This window comes from Bubalus kerabau, chromosome 20 (assembly GCF_029407905.1).
Source record: "Bubalus kerabau isolate K-KA32 ecotype Philippines breed swamp buffalo chromosome 20, PCC_UOA_SB_1v2, whole genome shotgun sequence".
NCBI classification, from domain to species: domain Eukaryota; kingdom Metazoa; phylum Chordata; class Mammalia; order Artiodactyla; family Bovidae; genus Bubalus; species Bubalus kerabau.
In genome coordinates this window covers 55,235,277-55,262,045 of record NC_073643.1, presented here as the reverse complement: position 1 = coordinate 55,262,045, position 26,769 = coordinate 55,235,277, and the positions used below count along the sequence as shown (strand labels likewise).

Below are 26,769 nucleotides of genomic sequence, written 5' to 3'. Positions count from 1 at the left end.
GAAGAAAAATTTATGTGTAACTGAATCACTGTGATGTTTATAAGAAAATAACAGATTTTAAATCAAGCAGAGTTCAATTTTTTTTTTAATATTTTTAAAAATAGAGGTCCCAGCATAGTGATTTAATTCTGTAAAATGTATTCAAGAGCGATTTTTGCAGCAGAAGTTTTTTGAAAAACCCTAATATTTATCCGTGGGGAAGGTCACAGAGAATTCTCTGGGGGTCCAGCTGGGGACCCCAGGCTTCCAGTGCCGGTGGCTCAGGTTCAGTCAAGTGTGGGATATTTATGATAGAACAAAATGTCACTCTTACAGTGAATGAATGGAAGTCCATATGTATCCCCATAGAGCAATCTCAAATAAAATGCTGAATGAGAAAGGTCTCTCTCAGGACCATTTATTTCCACTTAAAAACTGCCAAGAAAAACAACAACATTACCCATGATATATATGGGAAATAAAGTCATCAGAACGAAGGTTCTGGGCTCTGGGAGTAGGATAGATTTTTCGGGAGAGTAACAAAGAGAATTCTACCTTTGTCCCTAAAATGTTCTTTCCTTTTACATAAAAAAGAAAATCTGAGCCCCAAATTGACAAAATGTTTAAATTTTTCATTCTGAGAGGTGGACAGGTGGGAGTTTGTTTAATTACTCTTCATCCTTTCTTCTATTTTTAAATTTTGAAAAGAGCCAAGTTAAAGAAACAAAGGACACAGGGGTCCCAAAGGAGCTGTGTAGTGACTGGGATGCCCGTGCAGCACTGGGAGAATGGTGGGCAGGGCGCTCGTCCTCTAAGAGGTGCAGGGAAGACAATTCAGAGTTTTCCCTGATTTTCACGGGGTGTGTGTACCCCTCAAGTCGCTCTTTCTCATGGGCAGGGTCAAAGGCCCCTGTGAAGCGTGTGGGTGAAACAAGTCAAGATTTTGCCAGCAGCTTACCGTCTCCAGCTCCGTTTCCAAGCTGCAGTTTTTAATCTGTGGGAACACCTCGCTGTACTTGCTGGGGTACGCAGACGCCAGGTAATCTTTCACTTGCTCCAGGTTGTTGGCTGTCAAAAAGCCATCTTCAAGGTCGAAAGAATTGGTCAGCAGCAGAATCACCCTGCAGAGCACAGCAGTTGGTTATAAAGGTGGCTGTCGCCAAACGCTCTCCCACCTAGGGAATGTGTTGACTGGTGAGCTTTTAAAGGACAGGGTGATTGTAAATGACTTTGAAGGAGCCTCAGATAGAAACAGTGATGACCAAAGGAACCAAACCCACATGGCTGGGTGGGCTATTTTAACCTCAGGATCAGCGTTGTCAGAGAACCTTCAGCGACGATGGGCAAGTTCTACATCAGTGCTTTCCAACCTTGTACCCACTCGCCACATGTGGCCACTGAGTACTCGAATGAGGCTAGAGCCACTGACAGGCTGATTTCAACTACCTTACACCGAGATGGAGACCAATCTTAAATCAAGAATGGATGCTTTTGAACTGTGGTGCTGGAGAAGGTTCTTGAGAGTGCCTTGGACAGCAAAAGATTAAACCAGTCAATCCTAAAAGGACATCGACCCTGAATATTCATTGGAAGGACTGATGCTGAAGCTCTAATACTCTCGCCACCTGATGCGAAGAGCTGACTCACTGGAAAAGACCCTGATGCTGGGCAAGATTGAAGGCAGGAGAAGGGGGTGACAGAGGATGAGATGTTTGGATGGCATCACTGACTCAATGGACATGAGTTTGAGCAAACTCTGGGAGACAGTGAACGACAGGGAAGCCTGGTGTGCTGCAGTCCATGGGGTGGCAAAGTCAGACAAGACTTAGCCACTGAACGACAATAACAGAACAAAACTTTAGCTAATGTTAAATCAATTTACATTTAAATTTGTAAATAGCCCCTTGTGGCTAGGGATTGCTGTACTGGACAGCATACCTTCTGGATGATGTTTCTTGTTTTGGGTAAGGGGGCGCCAGAAAGACTCTGCAAGCTCCACGGCTCAGCTGGGGAGCTCTTGGTTACCTCTGAGGCGGGGGAGATGGGGCAGAAGAAGCTAGTTTCTCATGTGTTGAATGCCCTTTGGTGCTAAGTGCTCTGAAAACACAAAACTGCCTTCATCCCCTCAGGCAGACGCTGGTGGTTCTGATTTGAACCCTGGATCGAGGGGGGCAAAGACAGTGCCCTTTGCCCCAAGGGGTATCAAAATACCCCTTGATTTCTGGGCTCTGCCTCTTCTCAGAGGCCCTTCAGCTCAGGCCTTTGCAGGCTCACTGCCCCCCTTGAGGCCTGGGGCTCACCAGGTGGCCCAGGCTTACTTGTTCAAGCAGCTCTCGTAGTTGAAGGTGGCCTTGAAGCCATAGATGGAGAAGGTGACGATGCTGGCAAAGATGGAGGTGGAGCTGTTGATGATGGACACGATGATGGCGTGCTTCTGGCAGTTGTTGGAGGGCTCGTTGTAGCTGGCAAAGGCGATGAGGCTGCCAAACCCCAGGCCGAGTGAGAAGAAGATCTGGGTGGCTGCGTTGATCCAGGCCTTGGGGTTGGCCAACTGCTCCATCTGTGGGGAGTGATTGGGGGGGGAAAGCCAGTGGGGACAGGGTGGGTGAACCCCAGGTGGGAACCCCAGGGTCTCAGACCAGCAGGGGGTAGGGGCCCAGAGAGGGGAAGGAACTGGCCTGCGGCACACAGCCAGCCAGGGCAGACCTGAGGCTCGAACCTGGCAGGGCCAGGTTCTCAGCAGATAAAACACATCCTCATGTCACAGCCTCCACTGCCTCTTACCCAGAGGAGACGGTGTCAGATAAAATAGTTCTCAAAGGAATTGAGCCCCTGATCCATGACCCATGCACTGCATGGGTCTTGGCCTCCAGAAATGGAGGTGCTGGTGCCCAAGGCTGACTTGTGCCCCGGCACTGACGTTAGGGGCAATGCTGCTCCAGTCACTGTTTCCAGGGACCAGACTTGCTAAATGACTGTCCCATCCCAAAGGCAACAGGGGCTCTCTCGATGAGCATCAGCTATGGGGTGCCTGGGGCAGGATCACAGGGGGCCCTGCCGTGTGTGGGTTCACCCCATAGGGAAAGGGGTGCCTAGAAGTGCAAGCAGGAGGGTGAGCTGACTGCAGGGATGCTCCTGGTGAACAACTTGGTCCGCAGCTGGAGTGTAGGGTTTGGGGTGAGACTGGGGCAAAGGCCCAATGTGAGGCTGGGGCAGCAGAGGTTGGGGGCAGTGAGGATGAGCATGAAGGTGGACCACAGGGTCACGCCCCAGCATTCACAGGCGTGGGGGCTCCCTGGCTGAGGACAGGGAAGCCACGACCCTCACTGCCTGGTGGGCTCACGACTGCTCCACTCCCGCTTGGTCTCCCCCTTCCACCCATCCTGGAAGGTGGGGGAATGAATGGGGGTACCCTGGGGGCCCCTCCCCTCCAGCCCATACCTTGGGAGTGAACATGTATGCCAGGCCATTGGTGGCTCCATGGAGCGTGAGGCCCCTGACCAGGTAGATGATGAGCACACAGTAGGGCAGCAATGCAGTGAAGTATACCACCTGTGGGCCCCAGAGCACAGAGTCAGCTCCCTGGAGAAGCGGGGACTACAGGGCCCTTAGGCCCAAGGAAGGCAGACCCGCCATCCCCACAGAACGCCACAGCGCCATCTTGGCTGTTTGGGTGACCGACAGCTGGGAAGGTATTGTGGTTCTTGGTCAGACACGGGTTCTGAGTTTGGGGAACTGGGTGGTGGACATGGATGCCCACGCATGTGACCCCCAGGAAATCTCCTGTTCAGTGGAGAAGAGGAACAGGTCCTGGAAAGCTCTGTCCTCCAGCCTCCCTGCAACTCAACCTTATTCCAGAAAGGACTCGAGGCTGCCCACAGGAATACATCATGAGATATCCGTGTAAAAAGAAAATGTGGGCAACAGGAAGGTGCGCCCCGAGGAAAAGGCGGCTCACAGATAGAGGTGAGGTGCCACCCAGATTCTGAGCCAGGCTGATCTGAGCTTCCTCATGGCCCAAGCAGAGCAGGAAGCAGTCACACAGGATTTATATCGTCTCTGAAAGGGAAAAAAACCCAGGAGCTTGGAGGAAGGTCAGGCACCCCCAGGCCTGGGGCCCGAGACAAGCTTGGCCGTGAGTGTATAAAGGAAAAGCAGTGCCACCTGGTGTTCCTGTGAAAAATACAATAGCAATGCAACGGCTTTCAAGCAAGGCCTCACTTCCACGGGCTTTTTCTTTAAGGTACGAAGGGGATGTATTTAGAGGGAAGCACACCCCACATACAGAGTGTGGGCCACCTCAGAAGGTGAGAGAGGCCTTCCCTGGGCTTTAAAGGCGCATATCAGTGGGAGGTTTTTTGTCAACCAGTTCTTTCCCTGCTGACGTATGTCACGGGTTCACTGATGTTGTATCTTTGACTTTCATGGTAGCTTTGCAAGTAGCCTCTCCACACTGGGCCATTTTTCCACAAAGTCTTACAATGGAGGCTTTGGAGTGCACGGATGCCCACACGGGGCTGGAATTAGTTTTTCTGCAGATCAACTCATATGTGCACCAGAGCCCCTTTTCAAACACTTTGCTCAATTTTTTTGTTTGCTTGGTTATCTTCTTTGGCAGGGGGGATTGTTTTGGGTTCGTTTCTTTTGTTTCTTGTATTTTTTTTTTTTTTTTAAGTAAAAGCAGTTCCCTTCATGTTTGGGTCCCCCTGTGAGAAACGGAGCTGATGACTCAAGTCCAGCTGCACCTGGCCCTCCACTCCCACTGAGGTGTGGCACTATCTTCCCAAGAATTTCCAAGGACACCTGAGTGGCGCTCTGCCCTGTCACCCTGGGGACAGCAGGCAGACGTCGGGTGTGTCTTCTATGATTGCTTCTTAAGTGAGGATATTGTAACTTGAGATGAGTAATTCAGCCACATGAGATTACACGAAGATAAACCAGGTTCAAGATGGGAACAGGAAAGTGGAAAGAGAGGGCATCTGGCCAGTGAGCTGAAGGAAATCAAGAGACAACAGGGGAGGGGTGACCACCGTCTGTAACGAGGGGGCACTGGACACATGGAGCCAGGCCTTGGTCGCCCCCAAGGTCAGCAAGGTTTGGTGACCTTGGTCCCCCTCAGGTCGGCACGTTTCCTGGAGAGCTCTCTTCAGTCGAGACCAGGCTGGCTCACCTCTCCCCAGTCAGGGAAGCTAGAAGGATTGCTGGATGTGTGATCCAGCCTGAACTACTTGGAAAAACAGTTTGTGAATAATCTGAAAACAAACCTGGGAGGGGACGAAAGCAGAGTCCAACAAAGAAGGCCAACATACAGGACCCAGGCTTTAACAAAATTCACCCCCACGGATAGAGCTGTTGGAGCTCCTATGACTCAGTAACAGCTACAACAAAAAACAAAAACACAACCCAATCCAAAGATGGGCAGGAGCCCTAAATAGACATTTTCCCAAAGACACTCAGATGGACAATGGGCACATGAAAAGATGTTCAACGTCGCTAGTCACTAGACAAATCAAAACTACAATGAGGCATCGCCTCACACCGGTCAGAGCGGCCGTCATTAAAAAAAGTCTGCAAACAGCAAATGCTGGAGAGAGTGTGCAGAAAAGGGAGCCATCCCACACTGTTGGTGGGATGTAAGATGGCACAGCCACTAGAGAAAGCCTCCGAAAACTAGAGTTGCCATATGACTCAGCAGTCCCACTCCTGGGCATATATTCAGACAAAACTAAAATTAAAAAAGATACGTGCACCCTTACGTTCACAGCAGCACTATTCATGACAGACAAGACATGGGAACAGCCTGAATGTCCATCAACAGATGAATAAAGATGTGATATATGTAAGCAATGGACTATTACTCAGCCATGCTGCTGTTACTGCTGCTAAGTCACTTCAGGCTCCACCATCCCTGGGATTCTCCAGGCAAGAATACTGGAGTGGGTTGCCATTTCCTTCTCCAGTGCGTGAAAGTGAAAAGTGAAAGTGAAGTTGCTCAGTCGTGTCCGACTCTTAGCGACCCCATGGACTGCAGCCTACCAGGCTCCTCCGTCCATGGGATTTTCCAGGCAAGAGTACTGGAGTGGGGTGCCATTGCCTTCTCCAACTCAGCCATAAAGAGAATGAAATCATGCCATCTGCAGTGACACGGATGGACCCAGAAGTTATACTAACTGAAGTAAGTCAGAATGACAAATACCATATGATATCACTTATACGTGGAATCTAAAATATGACACAAATGAACCTATCTACAAAACAAACAGAGAACAGATTTGTGGTTGCTAAGGAAAAAGGGGGGTAGGGGAGGTTGCACTGGGAGTCTGGGATTAGCCAATGCAAACTATAAAATATATATACATATAATGGATAAACGGCAAGGCCCTATTGTCTAGCACAGGATGCACTAAATATCCTGTAATAAACCATAAAGGAAAAGAATATGAAAAGAATACCCACAACTGAATCACTTTGCTGTACACCATAAACTAACAACTGTTGGGCACTTTTGTCATGGAGAGGGGCGTAGCTTAAGCCGAGGAAATAGTAAGTTTTCATGTCATGACATGTCCTCATTTAGCAAGTTTCTCAGTGATCTGGAAAAGGGATGGCCTCATTGCTGAAATTCCAATATTTTGGCCACCAGATGCAAAGAGCTGACTCATTTGAAAAGACCCTGATGCTGGGAAAGATTGAAGGCAAGGAGGAGAAGGGGACAACAGAGGATGAGATGGTTGGATGGCATCACCGACTCAGTGGACATGGGTTTGGCTGGACTCTGGGAGTTGGTGATGGACAGGGAGGCCTGGCGAGCTGTGGTTCATGGGGTCGCAAAGTCGGACACAACTGAGTGACTAAACTAAACTGAACTGAACACTGAATCTCCACATTTGCAGATACTGCCCTTGAATCTTCTGGATCATGTTCATGATAATTTGGCACAGGCCAGTGGTGAAACCATTTTTCTGAGCATAAAATATCCTCCAAACTTCAAGATGGGACAGAGTGAGTTGCTGTAGAATCTCAGCTTTTTGATGGTGAGATGGGGGTTATTGGGACTAAGATGCTGGCCATCACGGGGCCCCGGAAACCGAAAGAAGATAACCTACTAGACACGGAACTGGGGTGTCACCGGACACCTAAAATACTGTGGGTAGTTCTGGTCTTGATGCCTCAAGAAACACACAGTGGGGGTACTACCCTGGTGGTCTGGTGGTCCGGTGGTCACGGATCCGCCTTCTGGTGCAGGGGACAGGGGTCTGATCCCTAGTTGGAGAACTAGGATCCCATGTGCTGCGGGGCAAGTAAACCAGCACACCACACCTCCTGAGACCACACGCCACAGCTGGAGAGAGGCGCACACGCCACAGCTGGAGAGGCGCGCACGCCACAGCCGGGGAGAGGCGCGCACGCCGCATCCAAAGATGCCACAGGCTACAGCGAGGACGGCGCCACGCTAAGACTAATGGCGTAAACAGACCAGCCAGTGTTAGAGACACAGGCGGGCTGGAGAAGGTGACGGAGCTGGCCAGGAGCAAGGGGCCAGGTGGACTCGTACGGCCTTCAGAAGGGAAAAGCTGGGCTTGATTGAGTCCTGAAAAGTGTGGGCCAGCAGGAGGTGTTCGATCAAAAATAATGGGGAGTTTCTGGGCCAAAGCAGGGTCTGCCTCGCTCTGCCCTCTCTACTCGGCGCCCTGGGGCAGGACTTCACCTCTGAAAGCCTCAGGTGAGCGGACAGAGAGATCTATTGGGAAGGACTGAAGACTGAAACAACGGGCGTGTCCCACCCACGACGGATGGACTGCGAGCCGTGACTGAGCGTGAGGGGGGCACACGCGCGTCCAGAGCGTCTGCTGCCGCTGGAGAGAGATGGGAGGTGAGGGAACCCCTCCAGGAAAACGTTCCACACGGAGCGGATCAAAGAAACGTCCCCGCTCTGGCAGGACCACAAACTTAGGGACACACCGAAGAGATGAGGTTTCTAATCAGGCCCGACAGCTCTCTAGGTCATGGAAAGCAGCTTGGACCAAAGGTTCTGAGACTCAGCTGCTCACTCGGGTCAGCTGGAGAGCTTTGAAAGTCCCAGTGCTCAGGGGAACCCCACACAGACCGTCTCGGAAGCTGAGGGTCAGACCCAAGTTCTAGGAGCTCTCCCGGCGGTGCAGCTGAGGCTGAGTGCAGTGTGTGTTGGGGACGACATCGACGTGACAAGTTTTCAGAGAGAGGAAAACTAGGTCGAGCTGCCTGGCTCCCCTGGGTGGTTCGGGCGGGGGACCGGGACAGACAGGCTCATCTTTCCGGGAACGGGGGAGGCCCTCATTTCAAGATTCAGGGCTCTGACTTCCAGGACTGCTGGCCGTCTCTGGAGGCTAGATGCAAGCCAGCATCGCCGTCCGCCCCTCCTCCCCAGCGCCGGCTGCGGAGGCAGCCTCACCGCTGCCCGGGGCACTAACCCCCCAAGTCCTACCTTGCCGGTGGACTCGGTGCCCCGCAGGATGCACAGGTACACCACCAGCCAGGCCAGGATGAGGCACAGCGCCGGCTCCCACTGCACCGCCCCGCTCTCCTGGATGGACGGCGAGATGTTGAGGGTCTTACGGTACCAGAAGTACTGCGTGGAAGAGGCCTTTTCACACTCCTCGATGTAGCCCGTGCGGTTGCCATTCAGCGGGCACACGGACCACGGCAGGGGGTCCTATGGGGTCAAAAGAAACATTACACTCAGAGGTGCAGGTGGAGGCCAAAGGTCGGGGTGGGAGGACGGGAGTTGGCCCTGAGGGGAGGCTCTTGGAAGAGGTCACTGGTCCCCAAAGGGCAGGAGCTCCTGAAGGCAGACCAGGAGCCAAAGGCTCTCCCTCACCCCAGGCACAGGTGGGGCTTGGGCAGAGGGACAGGCGGGCAGGGGCCCCACACTCCCACTGATCCCGTGGGTGTCTGCTGAAAACATCTCAGCTCTATGCTGGGTGGGAGAGATCGAATCAAAGGGACAATGGCCAGATTGTCTATGACAAATGAACTCTGACCCACAACCTCTGTAGCCTCCAGCCCAGGAACCCAAACCGCAGCGCCTGCAGTCATCAGCTCGGACCGGCCAGGACTTGGTCACTGACTGCAGCTTTCTGAACCTGTGTTCCCTCCAACTCAGGACCAAGAGGAAAAAGCCAGAGACCCTCCCCTAACCAGTCACACACCCAACACAATTCCCCAGTCCTCTGCCTGCCCTGGAGTCTCTGTCAAATGCAAGTGATGGGACTCCCTCGTTGTAACAAACTCTGGATAAACAGCCTCTGCTTGCTCTCATCTGGGTGGTCTTTATTTCCACAAGCCCCTAGCAAGTCCCAGCAGGAATAAGACTTGGGTCCTGCCCTCGCTACCTGGGTGGAGATGGTCATTTCCTAACAGTCACTGTGTCTGGAAGTTCGAGGGGGCTGCGGTTCGTCCCCACCGCAGCCTTCTTCTGTATCTAAGACGGACGAGCAGGTACTGATGACTCCTGTTAAGCCTGAGTCAAGCTACACCTGAAGCAGTTCCACTCCTGGACTTTGCAGATAGAGCCAGGAAGGGCTTCTTCTGCATCAGCTAGCTCCAGCTGGGTTCTCTCTCCCTTAGAAACCAGAGTGCCTAAATGGTGCAGGGGTTTGGGTGAACTCCAGGAGTTGGTGATGGACAGGGAGGCCTGGCGTGTTGCGGTTCATGGGGTCGCAAAGAGCTGGACACAACTGAGCGACTGAACTGAACTGAAATGGTGCAGGTATGATGAACATGACTGAAGGCCAAGAGCTAAAGAGAAGTGCTGAACTGAGTGGGGAGGGAGGGGGTTAGGGTCCCACCTCTGCTCTGCCAAAAACCAGCCCCACATGGATCAGATTTCATTAGATAAAAACTCCCCGCTGACAGAAGCAAGTCTAACCCCAATGGCTTCAACCCCTATATTTCACAGGAAACAGAAATGAGCCCCTACAGCATTACCTGATGGGCTAGGGCCACTCTGCTGGTAAGGAGCTGGAGCCCACGTCTATCACCTGGAAAGTGCTTAGGCCCTGTGCTACTGGGACCCCTGGCAGAAAACGACCCCTCCAAGCCGGTTTCTAGCTTTGACCTAAAATGCTTCCAAAGGTGACCACCAGCAACTCCCTTTGAGAGGCGGCGCCCTCTGCCCCTGCCCGTGACCCGGGCTGACCTGTGTCCAGGTCTGACCAGCAGGAGGCACTGAGGTGCGGCTGCGTGACCTCCTGGCCTCACATCCGAGGCCTTGCAGCTTTTACTTTCACCCTCATGGACCAGCACCCCACACAGACCGTCGGGCTGGACTGCTGAGCGAGGCGGACTGGTGGAGAGAAAGGCCGCGTGGAGCAAACGAAGGTGGAGTGCCAGCCAGGACTGCACCCCCGTCAGGCGGGGGGGGTCCCTGTGGACCTGAAGCCCAGAGCACAGCCCCCCTGGATCCGCCTGGCCTAGGGGGGACTGACTGCGTCCATTCATTGTTGTTCAGCACAGCCTGGTCGCCAACCTTGGCTACACAAACATGACTTAAATCACTCAGAGGAAGGGAGGCTTTAAAAACTCTGACACCCAGGCTGCATAGGCAGTGACTCAGATTTCACTGGTCTGGGTGGGGCCTGGGTCTGAGTTTTAAAAGCTTCCCCAGGTGATTCCAGCTCGCAGCCAGCATGGAGAAGCTTTAAGTATGGAAGGACTTAGACTGACCACTTCTCAGCACCCAGCCTCTCTCCCCCTGAATCATTAGGTGAGGAGGCCGAGACCCCTGCATTCACATGCTTATTAGCCTGGAGCTCCCACGGGGAAAAGCTGGAAAGCCCGACTTGGTTGGACCAGGGCACAGACCCCACGGCCAGGCTGCTGCGTCCAGCCTTCCAACTTTGCCCCTCTGGAAGCTGGGGCATCAGTATCGCAGGGCGTGGCCGTGATTACACAAGGGCATAGTTCTAAAGTGCTGGTGGCGCTAGCTGGCCTGGAGCAAGTGTGAGTGAGTGTCTGCAGCTGCTGGCATGGTCATTCCTCTGGGACCATGGAGGCAGCCTCACGGCAGAGGGATGCGGGAGAGGCACATGGTCCTGTGAGGGCTGGAATGAATGGCCAAGTGATTTCCAGGAATCCGTGACTTTGACACTTCTGAGGGTTAGAAAATGGTACCCCCTTACTTTATATCCTTTATTTTTGCCTTTGGAAAATGGTCAAATCATCTTGATTTGTTCACACAATGCTTCTACTTTCAGAAAACGGCCTTCAGGATGCCTGTATATAATGCCCGCGGCACGTATGGCAACGCCGCAGTTGGAATGGCATCGGCCTGCCCGGCCACACGTGGCAGCCCAGCACGGAGGAACGGAATGGTCCCTAGGCGGGAGAGCAGATAGGCTGCCCCGCTGCCACCCGGAAGGTGGAGGAGGGGCACAGTTGCGATTAGTCTTCATGGAACTCTAGGCTGACCCAGGGGGAGGAAGGGAGGCACAGGTGAGCTCAGGGCAGAGTCCGTCCTGTCAGGGCATTTTCCAACCAGATGACCTGGGTGTGGCAGAGTGGAAAGCTACCGCTGGATGTGGATATAGCATCTTCTGAGAAGGATGCCAGCCCCTGACTACTGAGGTCATTCACCCAAGCATTTCTCGGGGCCCCAAAGATTCAAGGGTGTACTCAAATGCTCCAGAGACTGGCCTCACAAGCTGGGGTCAGTTCTGAGTCCACGACCAGGCCCACATAGCTTCTGACCTTGGAGACAGGGTCTGGCTCGTAAAGGCCTGGCTCCGTGGTGAAGGGGCAGGCATCCCCCCAGGGGGCTCCCGTCTCCCCATCTTTCCCTGTCTGGGAAGAGGCTGAGGTGCAGGAGGCTGCATGAAGAGGGGCCCTGGGAGCGGACAGACAGACTCGGAGGAAAAGATGTGGACACAGGCCACGAGGGGAAGCTTTGGACACTAAGACCCCCTCTCGGCGTGGAATTAGGGTCCTCTCTTCACCACAAGCCCCAGTCCCTTCCACATTTTCTACAATGAGCATCAACTAGGGCTACAATCAGAAATGCATGTTTCAAATGCGCATCTTTGTGTTACAGGGTGACAGTGGTTCTTCTAGAACTTTTGCAAAGACAAGAAGGGACCCGGCTGGGGTCAGAAACCTGGGAGGACACGTGGTGAGAGGCAGGAGGCAGAGTGGGGGGGAGGCCATGCAGTCACACTCCGCTGGGGGCCCGTCCCCATCAGCTGTCCCCACAGGTTCCCCCGGCCCAGCAGGCAGCGGTTCTTACTATTTGGGAGGGGGTCACATCCTTCAGAGAGCGCCTGATGAGATCTGGGGGCCTGTTCCCCAAAAACGTATGCACACATCACACACAACAGCAGGGGTCCACGGATCCCCGGCTCGGAAGCACTCTGCTCGGCCCGGGGTGCCTGGCCGCCCCTGGCCTGGCATGGCGCCCTTGAGGCCAGCGCCCCTCACCCCCGCCCCCCGGGCCCTGCTGCCCACCCCTCCTGCTGCTGCCCGTGGCCGCTCACCTGGAAGGAGTGGAAGAGGTACCAGAAGGCCCAGGCGTTGACCACGTTGTAGTACATGCAGAGGAAGAAGGACACCACCACGCTGGCCACGCCTGCGGAGACAGGACGCGGGGCCCTGAGGAGCGCCCGGAGCCAGGACACGCCCACAGGGCCAGCTGTGGGGCCTGGCACCCGCGAGCGCCCTCTAAGAGTCGGTCTCGCCTTCTGCCGCCCTCCCCGCCTCCTCGGCCGTGAAGCTGGTGACGCTGCTCTGGGCGCTCTTCTAGGGGCCTGACAGCTGCGTCGTGACCTCAGGCCCGCTTCGCAGAGGGGAAGCCAACACAGCGCTTGCCCGAGGCCACGCCGCTATGAAGCGGTGGAGCTGGGATTCACGCCTCGAGTCACTGATGCCAGACGTCACAGCTGCCCGCTCCTCGGCCTGCCTACAGCGGGGTCACTGGTGCCACACCCTGCTCGGTGGTGGTGGGGAGCAGGCTGGGAGCAGTGTCAGGCGTGGAGGGGACGGGGCTGCCCCTGAGCTGGCCAGGCCTGCAGGGAGCCAGTCGGGGTGCCGGGGGACCCGGAGCAGAGTGTGGGGGTCTGGAGAGCCAGTGCGCGCCTCCGGGCCGAGCCCCTGCTCCGGGACCTCTCCTCGGGCCTTTCCTACCCAACCCCGCCTTGCAGAGCTGGCTGGTAAACATTCACCAGCATCCCCGGCTGGCACCCACATCTGGTGTTTTTCCTATTAGGCAGCTTCTCCGCTGCCTCGGAGAAGCCCTCTGTGATTGACGGCTTGGGCAGATAGTAAAACCACACACCTCTACGTTAAAAATTAACAGCCGTTCAAGAGGAGGGGGCAGTTCTGCTTGGATGTGTGAGGCCTCTGGACACACTTCTTCTGCACCTGAGAGGAAGTTACGTGCCAGTTCACACGTGTCCTGTTCCTGCAACTTTCCTGTGTTTTCCTGTTCCCCTTTCTGCCTGTATGTGTGTGGGGGTGTGGGTGTGGGTGTGGGAGAGGTGAGCAGAACAGACCGTGGCCACTGCTGGCCAAAGTTCGTCCTGCTCCCAGGGGAGCCTGGCACACAAGGGCCGCGCTGGGCAGCAAAGATCCCACGAGGGCGCCCCAGACACTGGCTCAAAGTAACTCAAGAGGCGAGAGGGAAGGCAGTACCCCTCTTGCTACTCACTGGGCCCCTACTTCCATGCACTGGGGATATTAACAGCACCCCACAAGCCTTCTGGTGTGATGACAATTCGTGAGCTCACACTCACAGGCCAGCTCCTAGCACTGGTGCTCGCTGACGGGGGGAGACGTCAGTACTTAGCAGGAGCCACTGTGTGGTCCCGCAGCGGCCGGTGGAAGGGCCCAGACACTGGGTTACAGTTCTTGTCTTGGGCCTTTCTTTCTTATGTGTGTGTGCAGCTGTTCAGGCCTCACACATCCTGCGGAACTGCCCCCTCGTCTGACTCTTTGAGACCCTCTGGACAGTAGCTGGCCAGGCTCCTCTGTCCATGGGACTTTTCAGGCAAGAATACTGGCAAGCCATAAGTAGCATGAGTTAAATCGCTCAGTGGTGTCTGAGTCTTGGCAAATACTGGAGTGGGTTGCATTTTCTCCTCCAGCGGGTATTTTCAAGCCAGGGATGGAACCCACGTCTCCTGAGTTGGCAGGCAGATTCTGTGCTGTGGAGTCACCAGGGAAACCCTACTTCCCTGTTCCAGACGGGACTGAGGGGTGCCCACTTACCGACGCCGCTGAGGTAGGGGCTGACGGTCCTCCAGGCCCCGATGCTGCCCTGGCGCATGCGCTGCCCCACCGCCAGCTCCAGGTACAGCAGCGGCATGCCCTCCACGACCAGCATGATGATGTAGGGCACCAGGAAGCTCCCTGCAGGCGGGCAGAGACAAAGCTGGGCCGTCACCCGGGGCTCCCCCCGGGGACCCCCACACACACCCTCCCTCTCCACCGCCCCCCATTCTACTCGCCACTTCCTTCTCCTAACTTTCCCTTCATCCATCCGTTCTTAAACACAGTTTTAAAATATATTCTGTTTACTTTTGGCTGTGCTGGGTCTTCGTTGCTGCACGCGGGCTTTCTCTGGTTGCAGCTAGTGGGGGCTACTCTCCAGCTGCAGTGAGAAGCCTTCAGTAGCTGTGGTTCCCCGGGGTGCTAGAGCTCAGGTTCAGTAGTCACGGCATAGGGGCTTAGTTGCTCTGTGGCATGTGGGATCTTCCTGGACCAGGGATCAAACCCCTGTCTCCTGCATTGGATTCTTTACCAGAGACCCACCAGGGAAGCCCCATCCATCCATTCCTGAATTTTCCCTTTTCCCCAGAATCCATCCCTCCACCTGTCCACTCGTCTGTCCTTCCATCCACCCATCCTTCTATCCTTTTACCTTTCGACTCACCGTTCCACCCACGGATCACATGCACCCACATGAGTCCTTAATATCTCTAAGTACTTCCATCCTGTGTGTAAAGTGCCCCTGTCCCAAGACCCTCGAGTGCCTTCAGTGCCTCGGCTGTCCCCGCCCCTCTGCCAGAAGCCCCCGTTCCATTTCTACTAAAGCAGCTAATGGCTGGTCAGAGCCCAGGCCGCTGAGTGGTTAACTGTTCTGAACATCGCCCCTTTATCCGGCCAGACAGCCACCCACCTCCACGTACTTCCCTTGGGCTTTTCACGGGGCCCGCATGGTGCCCCACAGCGGGTGTTACCCTAAACAGGTGCCTCACTGAACACTTCGTCTGGGCCAGGCCCCGAGCTGAGTGTGCGGAGGATGGGAGAATAGCAGCCCTGCTTTATGCCCACGAGGGGTCACCCGGGCAGAAGAATTTCAGTGGCCTCATGATTGTCGAGAGCCACAGGTACTTCACAGGGCTTATGTCTTCAGAGACGAGGCCGGGGCTTGATAGGTATGTGTGGAGACAAGGGCTCCCCAATAGACAGAACCCAGGCCACCGCCTCCCTTGAAGGAGCACTTCTGTTGTATATATGTCCATTTTATACAGTGGCCCTCGGCCTAAATTTTCATTTTAATAACAGGTTACCAAGTGGCTCAGTGGTAAAGAATCGTCTGCAATGCAGGAGATGCAGGTTCTATCCCTGGGTCGGGGTGATCCCCTGGAGAAGGAAATGGCAACCCACCCCAGTATTCTTGCCTGGGAAATCCCATGGACAGCGGAGCCCAGTGGGCTCCAGTCCACGGGGTTGCACCGAGTCAGACTCGACTGAGCGACTGCACACCACCACCGCTATGACTAGTGCAGATTTGAACCACTGGTTCCCAAGGAGCCATCTGCAGACAAGGACCCTTGGTGATAGTGGGGAGTAGGGTGAGTGAACAGAGCTAAGAAAGAACCCCCCCACCCTCAGACACATGGAAAGAGGCTGGCAGCCTGCTGGAGGGGGGGCCCCAGGCCAGCTGCCCCACTGTTTCTGCTGTTGGTCCCGTCTCCTCCTCCATATGCCCTCGGACACCTCTCCCCCAGCTCCTGGCTCCTTGGCAGTGGACCTGAAGAAACGTTCGCTGGGAGAGGAGGGCAGGACTTCTGAGTAAAAGAAAACCCTGACCCTACAGCTGCAGGGATTAAGGGCTGCTTACAGAAGGAACTGGCTCTGGAAGTATTAAGGTAAACAGAATACATATGTTCATAGACACATCTAATACTCACAAAAATGCTCCCTTGGGGACTGGCCTGGTGGTTCAGTGGTGAAGAACCCGCCTTCCAATGCAGGGTTCTCGGGTTCTCTCCCTGGTCAGGGAACTAGGATCCCACATGCCGTGGGGCAACTAAGCCCGTGGGCTGCAAGAAAAAGATCCTGCGTCCCGCAACACAAGATGCCGCGTGCAGTAACTAAGGCCCAACACAGCCAAACAGGTTTCTTTTTAAAGCCGCCACTGTACACGCATGCTGTCCTGTAGCCCACGTTTCTCTCACGACAGGGTCTCACGACCACTCTCTGGACCACACCGTGTCCACATTCCACTAGGAGAACGTGCCCACAATTCCTCATCGGTCCCTGGAGACTTAGGCTGTTGCTGGTCTTCTGCCATCGTAAGCAAAGCCTGGTCCGTGCATTTATCTCCTCGGGATAGAAATCCCAGAAGGAGGCGGCTGGCACCAAGGCCATGCAGAGCCCCCGCCCGACCCTCTCACCTCGGAGAGAAAGGTGCGAGCGTGTGCTCACCAGAGCAGGCCGCACACCAGCAGGGCTCTGCACACCCAGCTCCGAACTCCCTGCTCACATCAGGGCGACAGCAAATCCTGCCCCCTCATCTCTGGACTCTGCCAGGCCCTCGCCGGGCTTCATCATCTAACCGGCTCCTCTCAACAGCAAGGAGTCCAAGAGGCCGTGGGGGGCTTGCGCCCAACAGACACCATCCGTACAGGCTGTGCTGATACAGCCTGCCTGGAGCAGCCTTCAGTGGTTGTAAGAAAAGCTTCATTTCACCCGAGATGTTAAACAGTAACCATGGGAGGCCTGGCAAGGTCCACAGAACGTTCTTCTCTTTCACAGGGCCTGCCTGATGGCCCACTGCCCGTGGGAAGGTTGGAAATTCAAGGCCTGGTGCCCAGATGGGGATATGAGGGCTCTGCAGCCCTGCCCTTCCTTCAGTGGGTTTACTATCCTCTCCCATCACCCAACCATCCAACAGACACACAACCCCAAGTGGATCTGGTTTACAATCACTTTCTCAACAAATGATGCTGGAACAATCCATCCATATGTAGAAAAAGTGAAGCTCAACCCATGTCTCACATTTTATACACCGCTCACCCCCCCAAAAAGAAGGCCCTTGAAATGGACCACTGACCAAATGGACAACTTAAAACTATAAAACTTCTAGAAGAGAACACAAGAGAAAGTCTTTCTGACCTTGGGTTAGGCCTAGATTTCTTAGATACAACATCAGAAAAGCTTTTTGTGAAAGAAAATATTGATAAATGTTGGTAAGATATTGGGCTTCATTTTAAAACTGTGCTTCATGAAAGAAGTCTGGAAAACAAAGCGACAAGCTACGAACTGGGAGAAAGCATCAGGGAGACACATCTGACAAAGACATCCACGTTTCTTCATATCCAGAATATATATTAATAAAAACTCAGAAATGAGAAAACACGTTCAGAAATGTGCAGAATGAACAGACATTTCACTGAAGACAATACATAAGCCGTGTTCGCTAGGAGAATGCATTTTTGACCCTCCACGGGGTGTCAGCATACACCGAACAGAATGCCGGCAACACGACACGCCGACGATTCCAAGCGCAGACGAGGACTTGCGAATTCCCACACATCGCTAGTGGGAATGTAAGATGGTTCAGCCACTCTAGAAAGCAGCTTGGCAGCTGCTTCTAAAGTTAAGCACACATTTACCGTATGACCCAGAAATCCCACTCCTGGGTATCGACTCCAGAGAAATGAAAACTTACATTCACACAAAAACCTATACACTGACATTTACAGGGTCTGTATTCACGGTGTCATAAACTAGAAACAATCTAATTGTCCTTCGGTGAGTGCATGGATAAATAAATCCTAGTGTATCTATATAAGGAAATGGTACTCAGCCAATTAAAAAAAAAAAACAACAAGCTCTCCCAAGCAGCAACATGGGAGAATCTCAAAAGCATTATGCTAAGTGGAAGATACCAGATTCAAAAGATGCGACGTACTGTGTGATTCCATTCATACGACATTCTGAAACAGGCAAAACTATAGGGAAAAAGCTGTGGCTTCCGGGGGCTGGCTGGAGTGAGGAGGGGCTGACTACTCGGGGCATGATTGTGGTGCGGATAACACAGCTGCCTGCACTGGTCAAAATTCATGTAACTGTTCACCAAAAAATGTCGATTTTTCTGCATGCAAAAAATCTCAATAAAAGAATTTTGTTTTGTGATCAGTTTGAGTACAAGCCCACTCACCAAACCCTCTTCCAACTGGACTATTCCTCAAACTCCTTTTATATAAGAATACTGACCCAGGCTCTGTATGAGGAGAGCCTGGCATCAGAGAGAAGCTAACAGAGGCCTGAGGCTGGTGAGCCTGCTCCCCTGCATGTCAATGGGGCAAAAGTGGGAGACTAACCCCCACCCCCACCTCCCCCTGCCACATGTGCGCTCTTGGCCGCTCCTGCAGAGACACGGAGTCTATTTCCGCCCGTGGGTCTGGGCTGAGGCCCTGGGACTTACTTTGTCCACTAGAATGTGGGGAAGGGGGCACCATGATGGTTGCAGAGCCCAGACCTCAAGATGCCTCCCAGCTCCAGCCTCATCCTTCTGGAGCCCAGCCCTGAGGCCACCACGCAGAGGCCACCTGGGGATGAGGGGCCACACGGAGGACAGCCAAGGGGTCCAGCCAACGCGACACCAACTGCCAACACGTGGGGGGCCTTCCACCCCAACTGACCCACCAGCAAATGTAGCCGTGTGAGCCAGGCCTGATGAGACTGGAAGAGAAGCGCCCAGCCACCGACAGAAGCGTGAGGAAACCGTGTTAGCTGTGACTTTTTACTTGGACAAAATTAAACAGGTTGACACATCTCCAGTTACAATGAAATGACCATTTACTTCATTGGACAGGCAGACCTACCTGTTGGAGGCAAACTCGTGGAGAGCTTAGTATAGTGCCCAAGGTTTTAAACTCTTTGAGTTACTCATCTTTGACGGAATCCAGTGCCACTTCCAAAAAAGTGGCATTTCATTTTGTGTTTTCTTTCTTCTGTTGTTGTTCCCTGTTGAACCCTTTTAGGAAGCAACATCTACCAACTGAGAAGGTTCATTCCAAACGCACTAATTTTTGCAACTTTCTCCTGCTGTAAGGTATTCCCTAACCCCCGCCAAAAAAAGGTCAAGTTTACCGTCCTTATATTTTCAGGGGCCTCAGGATCTGTATTAGTATAATGTCTGTAGGCCTGATAAATCTTTTCCAAAAATTTAGAAGGGTCTTCACTGGTTTTTGTTGAATTGCTTGAATTTTGTTCAGACTCTTTTGCTTTGGGTCCGCTTTTCAAAGCCTGGCTAGGACATACTAATATAAGCAACGTTGGAATAAGAGCAGGCCTCCCTCATTGAGACCCAATTTGGTTCAGCTGTGATACTGCCAAGTGGGTTCAGGTGTAGGAGAGCCTCCTTGTAAGGGGGTCAGGATCTTTCCAAATAAACTCGTCCGAGAAACCTAGCCAGCAGGTGGTTGGCATTGAGGCCCCCATGAGAGGACGGGGTAAGGCAAGTTGCCCTGTCCCGGGAGCGGCTTCTGGCCCCAACTGGTGCCCTGTCGGGTCTTAGATGGTGATACGAGACCGGGTCCCGGCGTCCCAGTGCTCACACAGGGTTTTCTGGTTGATCCCTTGAAGAAGGGGTCATCCTGGGCTCAGCTGGAAGAGTTAAGGTTTGCAACGACCTGTCCTCACTCTCCCTACCTTCTTTTTCTTATTTTCTCTGGTGTAATAGCACAAACGCTTGCATGTAGAGAATGTCATTTTCCGCCCCCCATTCTTCACAGAACAGCCACCCTAAGACCATAAATAGCAATGGATCATCTCTAACTACAAAAGGGTGCTTTGCCTTGGTATCAAACAACCAGGCTGAATGCTGGGCTGGGGCGTTTGGTGATTTTAGGAACCAAGCGGAACCTTTCTCTTCTGGGATAAGAGGAGGTTTTTTTTTTTTTTCTTTTCTTTTCTATTACTCTCCTCCATGTGACATCATTAAATGTTTTAAATATCATCAAATTGATTTGGCTGTAAGTGGAGGAACAGGGTCAAACAAAATGAAACAAAAAACCCCAAAGACAATCAGAAAATCCTAAATAAACCTCCAGTTTGGTCTCGGGGTTTTGCAGGAGGCCACAGGCGACGTCACTAACACAGCAAGGGCGGCAGTGCCTGGTGCACAGGGCCCCTGGGGCACCCCGCTGGAGCCCCCTGGGGAGGAGACCCTGACAGGTGCAGTGGCCACTCGGGGTTACAGTGAAATCACCTTCCGCTCACAGCTGGAATCAGATCACTCACCCAAAACACGCCTCTGAGGGCTTTCTTTAGGGACAGTTGAAACATTTCCCATTTTAAAGACAGAAATTCAAGACAAAATATAGACGGCCCATACACATGCTAACATCCGAGAAAGCAGGTGGTCCCGGGGTAAAGAACCCGCCTGCTATGCAGGGGACATGGGTTCCAGGTCCAAGAAGATCCCACGTGCCCTAGAGCCCGAGGTCGCAATGAGAGCCTGAGCACAGCAACGAAGATGCAGTGCAGCCAAAAAATAAATCTGTACAAAAGAACAGAAAACAAAGAAGCAAACGAACCAGGTACAAGTCCAGCAACTCTTTCCTCTCTCCAACAGGGTAGCCCACTCAAATACATAACAACTTGCCTTATTTTGAAGAAAAAGCCCCACACCCAAAGGAAATCAAGTTTCCGGCTGTACACACCAGCGTGATTTACCTTACTCTATGAAATCCACTGGATCCCAGATATCAATTCCTAGCTCCCAACGCCAAGCACTGGAGAAACCAGTGCTGCTTTGGAGACTTCTGAAGCCCAGGTGCACAGAACAAGCGGTCCTGAGGGCTGCTAGGGCCTTACTCAAACATTCCCCCAAATCTGTTACTTACTCCAAGTTTGTACTCCTGACTGAATGACGGGCCAATTAATGGAAACATGAGTTGCTGGGGCAAGGAATAGCAACTCTAATCAGAAAGCTAGCAGACTGAGAAGATGGCGGACTCAAAGCTGAGACTAAGAAATCAGGCTCTTTTATAGTAAGGGGGAGGGCGTACAGCCAAGCATTTCCTGCTTCCGGTCAGCCTGGTTGGGGGAATGGGGGAGAGCAATGCAGCCAATTCACTCGTGGGCCTGACCAGGATGTTTCTGAGCTGTGAGTGCTCAGTCGCTCGGTTGTGTCAGACTCTTTGCGACTCCAAGGATCATAGCCCGCCAGGCTTCTCTGTCCAGGGGATGCTCCAGGCAGGACTACTAGAGTGGGTTGCCATTTCCTCCTCCAGGGGATCTTCCTGACCCACGGATCGAACCCACGTCTTCTGGGTCTCCTGCATCGGCAGGTGAATTTTTTTTTTACCACTGAGCCACCTGGACAGTCCTTCCTGTGAGATAAACAAAGCTATTTTAGCTTGATGCCTCTTACCCTGGGAGCCAGGGTTCCCAAAGATGGCTCATTATGTATAATTCAAGCCTAAGGCAACATCCCTTTAGTGATTAACTTGTGCTAGAATACAAAGGTTCTTCCCTATTTTGGGCCCAGCCTAACCCCAAGCTAACTCTGCTGGCATCTCTGTGCAGTTCCCTGTGTCCACCTTCCAGGTGCCCAGCACGTGTTAGGAGCCCAAGAGCTTGGTTGTTACTGGGACCGAACCCAGAATCCCCAGGATGAGTCACAGACGTGTTGTCTCAAGGGACCGCCCGGCCACATTTCCTGACGCCTGGGACCCAGCATCTCAAGCTTACTTGCCAAATTGTGCTTGACACTTTATAGCCTCTGAAACTCCGGATTCTGCAGAAACACCAAGAGCCAGAGACTGAGTGCGTGAGCACGCACACACACACACACACACACACGCACACACACACATGCACACACAGTACAAGGGAGCAGTGGTCATGCCGTCCGCCTGTCCATCCGTGGACTGACCCAGAGTGGCTCAGTCCCAGGCTGGGTGCTGCCCAGAGGGCTGTAGCTCCAGGCGTGCCGGGGCCCGCTCACACCCGCTGTCGAGAGCTGCACGTCTCCTCAAACCCCACACTACACTGGACACCACACTTGCCGTGTGAATGCGGCCATCATGTGAGTGTTTACATCACACACCAGCAAACACTATAAATTAAGTCCTGCTCCTCCTTCCAAAGCCAGCACTACATGAATGGAGCCCCAGTGCCTGGCTCCCAGCAGCTAGTGGCCTGGCGGGGTGGGATTCCTCTAAAGTGTGGAATGCAGTTTGCCCTCTCCCCCAGGTCTCCATGTCAGAATCTCTAAGGGTGGGGCCAGTAGTTCATCAAGAAGCTTCGTGGGCAAATCCGAGATGCAAAGATCTAAGTACCAGGGAGGAGCAGGAGGGGCTTTGAAGAAAAGTCCCATCATCTTACTTCCGAGTCAGGTGTCCCCTAACTGCCCCCCTCCCCGTAAGGGGTAAATATCATATATAGAAAATAAGGGGAAAAAATAATCCACCTTTCCATCAGCCACAGAACTGGTTATTCCTCCATGATCTGAGCGCGCGCTCAGTTGCGTCCGACTCTGCGAGCCCAGGGACTGTAGCTCGCCAGGCTCCTTTGTCCATGGGATTCTCCAAGCAAGAATCCTGCAGTGGAACTCCCATGCCCTCCTCCAGGGGGTCTTCCCCACTCAGGGATTGAGCCCGTGTGTCCTGTGTCTCCTGTACTGCAGGCAGATTCTTTACCCGCTGAGCCATTGAGGAAGAGAAAATTTATATAAAAGTCAACCGTGGGTGCACTCATTTTCCACACGTTAGGATGCAACACGTTTGTATCCTGACTTCTTCCCGAACACCACGGCCTTAGACTTTGGCACAGCCGCCAAGGCCGGCTGGCCTTGCGGAGCACAGACTGCGACCAGTCCCTTCTGCTGCCTTTCCTTTGCTCTGGGCCGGCAGCTGGCCTGTAATCTTCAGAATTAACATTCCTCGTGCAGCCCGGCCCGCAGAGCAGCCAGGAAACCAGCCTCGCTGGTCACGGGCAGAGCCTGATGAGAGGAGCGGGACCCTAATCCTTTTTATTCCGGGGAGTGTTTGGGCATGGCCTGGCTCTGCGGTTTATAAACAAGCTCTTTGTTGGCTGGAGGGTGGGGGGTAGGGGTGGTGGAAGCCAGGGCTCTGTGCGGAGGGAAGTTAGACACCCCACTAGAGCTTTTCATGATGTGGTTGGTTAGCAGTCAGGTACAGGATGGGAGTGTAAACACATGTCACTGACTGTAGGTGACATCACTGGGCAGTGAGAGGCTCGGGAAAGCCCCCCGCTCCCCCGCCTCCCAAACTCGGCAGCTTTTCCTCACAGACCTGCCTTCTTCATTCAACAGACATTGACTGGACACCTCCTTTGACCCCACCACTTCACAGAGACGGGGGAGAAACTCTAGAACAAAGTGTAGTCCTTCAGACCAAGTGCTGGGAGTGCCCCAGGCTAACGTCCAGGTGGACAAGTAGCTTGAGCAAAGTGTGCAGGCAGAGTGAGTGTTCAGTAAACAAAGAGCTGTTCAGGATAACTGGAGAGCGTGCTGGAAGATGAGGTGAGAACAGGGGTAGGTGCTGGGTGGTCACATGCTCAGTGAGACAGGATAAACTCTTTGGTCCTTGATCTGCAGACACATGACTGAGAGGATGCCACCCACCTAAGCTACATCTGTCCACCCTAGATCCATCCATTCATCCATCCACTCCCCCACCCCCTAATCCATCCTCTCTCCAGTATCCATTCTCTGTTCAACCATCACCCATCCATCAACCTGTCCATCTATCAGCTTAAGTGGACTCTGTACCAGGTACAAGATTTCTTCCTTCTTTTCCTGCTTCTTGAAGGTCTTACCATCTCCCCAGCAACTTATATACACCGTTGACCCTTAAACCACCCTGATTTAATGGCATGAACCCACTTACATGCACACTTTTTTCAATAGTAAATCCAATAATACTATATAATCCCCATTTGGCTGAACCGTGGATCTAGAGGAAATATGGATACAAAGAGCCAGCTGTAAGTTATATGGGGATTTTCCACAGCACAGAGGATGGGTGTCTTCACCCCCTTGTCGTTCCAGGGTCGATTGTATTCTACCTCAGAACTACCCCTCCCTACCGGTGTCTACCTGCAGACTATCCAGGTGATGGTGTTGTTAGAAACAAGGGATTAAACAGCCCTGTGACAGTACGGCTCACCCGGCCTGATGTTTGGGAAACGTGTAGCCAGGATACAGGTATTGCAGGTAGGTGTGCTGAACACAGAATGATGTGGAAATCTCATCCTGACAGCTTTCAAAAGTCAATTATCAAGCTGTTATAGCATATGAGAACCCATGCACTTCACATAATTATGATATATAATATATATGTCTTTCAAATTTAAGAAGGAGTCAGAGGATTAAGATTGCACTATATTAAAAAACCTGTACAATCTTTTGTCAAGTTTTTTTTTTTTTTCTTTTTTTTGAGCTGGGAGTTGGGAGTGAGAGTGACTTGACGGAGCAGTGTTTTAGTCTTGGTCTTCTTAAATGGCTTAAATTTGGTAAATACTTTGACCTAACATCTTTCGTTGTCCTTTATTGTGAAAAAAAAAAAAACAAAAACAAAAAACAGCTCATGCTGATTACAGAAGACACCACACACGCACACATAGCACAAGGTCAGCAAAAACCACCCAGAGATATCTATTGTTTTATTCTCTTGGCTATGTTTTTGCTCATTCCCTTTTTTTTGCATTGTTTCAAACATAATTAAGAGCACTCATTTTATACAGATTCGAATCTGACTTCCCTCCCTCTGTTTAATCTATGACGTGAAAAAATACTCAAATACTTTTTTTGAAAACACCGTCTTAATGGCTTCCAAGAGCACCGTGCGTGGCGTGCAGGTCCCAGAACTCAGGGAAGCAGTCCCCTTTAATTGAGGGCTTAGGAGGTCTCCAATATCTTGCTCTTATTTAAAGACGGAGGCCATCCTTCTGGTGTCTGCCTTCTCTCAGAACTATTTTACTTAGGTAAAGTTCTAGAAATGGAATACTTCAAAAACTTTTTTAATGCTGAGACTTCAATCCCTGTTGCCACCTTGCCTCCCAAAAATGCACTTGGCCGTGTCCGGGGCTCCTTGGCAGGTCCTGGAAGGTGCGTCCAGCTCCGTGCAAGGCAGGGGAATGCTGTGTGGGTGTGCGGCTGTCCAGTAAAAGGCTGGGATGCCCTGCGACGTGAGGGAAATTTTGCAGAAAACAAACGAACTAAACTGAAATAGAGTGATTAGCCTTCCTGCCTACTGTGGTTCCAAACCCAAATTAATCTTGTGATTAAAAAGTTTAAAAAAAAAAAGCCTAGCTCAAGATCATTTTATCTTGCGTTTCAAGTCATGCTGCCAGGAATATGCTTCGGATCTGAAAGTTGTATAACGAGTTTCTGTTAAACAACACAATTTCCTGCTCACTTTTTACACTTAAACGTGAGGTTTACACACTAGCAGTCAGATCATCACCACTGCTCCGGAGGGAGGAAAAGAGTGTCCCTGACGGCTCCTACTGCTCCTAGCGCGGCAGCCTGACCGACCGGGGTGACAGGGGGTGCTGGGGGGCGCCTGGCCGCCCCAGAGGGCTCGGGAGGGAGCTCTGGAAAAGGGCTCCAGCTGTGGACTGGGATGTCCTAGGTCCAATTCCGGGCTCCGTGATTCTGGGCAAATCGCTTCGCTCTCTGAGCCTCAGTTTCCTGGCACACAACACGGGACCAAGCCCAGCGCGCCCCGGGCCCCCCGGGTCGGAAGGGGCACACGCCGGTCTGGCGGGGTGGGCGCAGCCCGGGCGCCGGCACTCACCTCCGCCGTACATCTGGCACAGGTAGGGGAAGCGCCACACGTTGCCCAGGCCCACGGCGTACGAGATGCAGGCGAACACGAACTGCAGAGGGGTGGCCCACAGCGGCCGCGTTTTCTCCATGGCCCCCGGGCTCGGCGCGCGGCGCGGTGGGTGCGCGGCCGCCAGGAGCGCCGTACCGCCCGGCTCGGCCAGGGGATGGCCCCACGCCTCTGCCTCTCGCCGGCTTTTTAATTGCTAATCTCATTAACGGCGCGCCCGTCGGAGGGGCGAGGCTAGTAAATGGGTGACGGCGAGCCCCACCCCGCCGCCGGGCCGCCGCGGCCGGGAAGGCGCCCGACATTGCGCCGAACAGGGAGGCGCCCCGGCCCCTCCGGTTCCACGCGGGGGCTGGTGTCTCGGCTGCGAGCTCCGGGGAGGGGTTATTTACAGTGTGGCCACCTGTGTGCCACTCTTTGTGGATGGGGCTGTGAACGATACAGATAGCCCCCAGCCCTCCTGGAGCTGACACTCTGGTAAAAGGAATTGCTTCAATGGACTGGACCAAAGAGCCCATTTTCAACCAGGTTTTACCCCCAGAAAGGATAACTCCATATGGTTTATCTTACTCCATATTTAAGGCAGAAACACACAAGGAGAGCAACTAAGGCAAAGCAAAGGGGTCAGCAGTTACGGGTGGGTAGGCTGGGGTGGTCAAGGAGGGCTTCCCAGAGCAGGGGGCTTGTATTTGTTCAGGGACCAGGAAAAAGTGAGGGGCTC

The 26,769-nt window shown here is 53.0% G+C and overlaps 1 protein-coding gene and 1 long non-coding RNA gene across 6 annotated transcripts in view; one reads left to right on the top strand and one right to left on the bottom strand.

Annotated features, from left to right (window-relative positions):
• Positions 1–26,155, bottom strand: part of SLC6A20 (solute carrier family 6 member 20) — a 59,189-nt gene extending 33,034 nt beyond the window's left edge. For 2 of the 5 annotated variants that reach the window (XM_055557120.1, XM_055557123.1), the window contains exons 1-7: positions 21,090–21,328; positions 14,215–14,355; positions 12,486–12,577; positions 8,444–8,671; positions 3,421–3,531; positions 2,298–2,539; positions 938–1,100 (exon numbers count right to left, since the gene is read on the bottom strand). In XM_055557120.1, coding sequence (XP_055413095.1) covers positions 938–1,100; positions 2,298–2,539; positions 3,421–3,531; positions 8,444–8,671; positions 12,486–12,577; positions 14,215–14,329 — 951 coding nt within the window. In that variant the 5' untranslated portion in view covers positions 14,330–14,355; positions 21,090–21,328. The other 3 variants (XM_055557121.1, XM_055557122.1, XM_055557124.1) reach the window with 3 other exon arrangements.
• On the top strand, positions 21,328–21,981 carry LOC129634812 (uncharacterized). Its single transcript, XR_008705916.1, has 2 exons — positions 21,328–21,536; positions 21,796–21,981. It is a non-coding gene; the product is annotated as an uncharacterized LOC129634812 (long non-coding RNA).
• Positions 26,156–26,769: the final 614 nt, after the last annotated feature.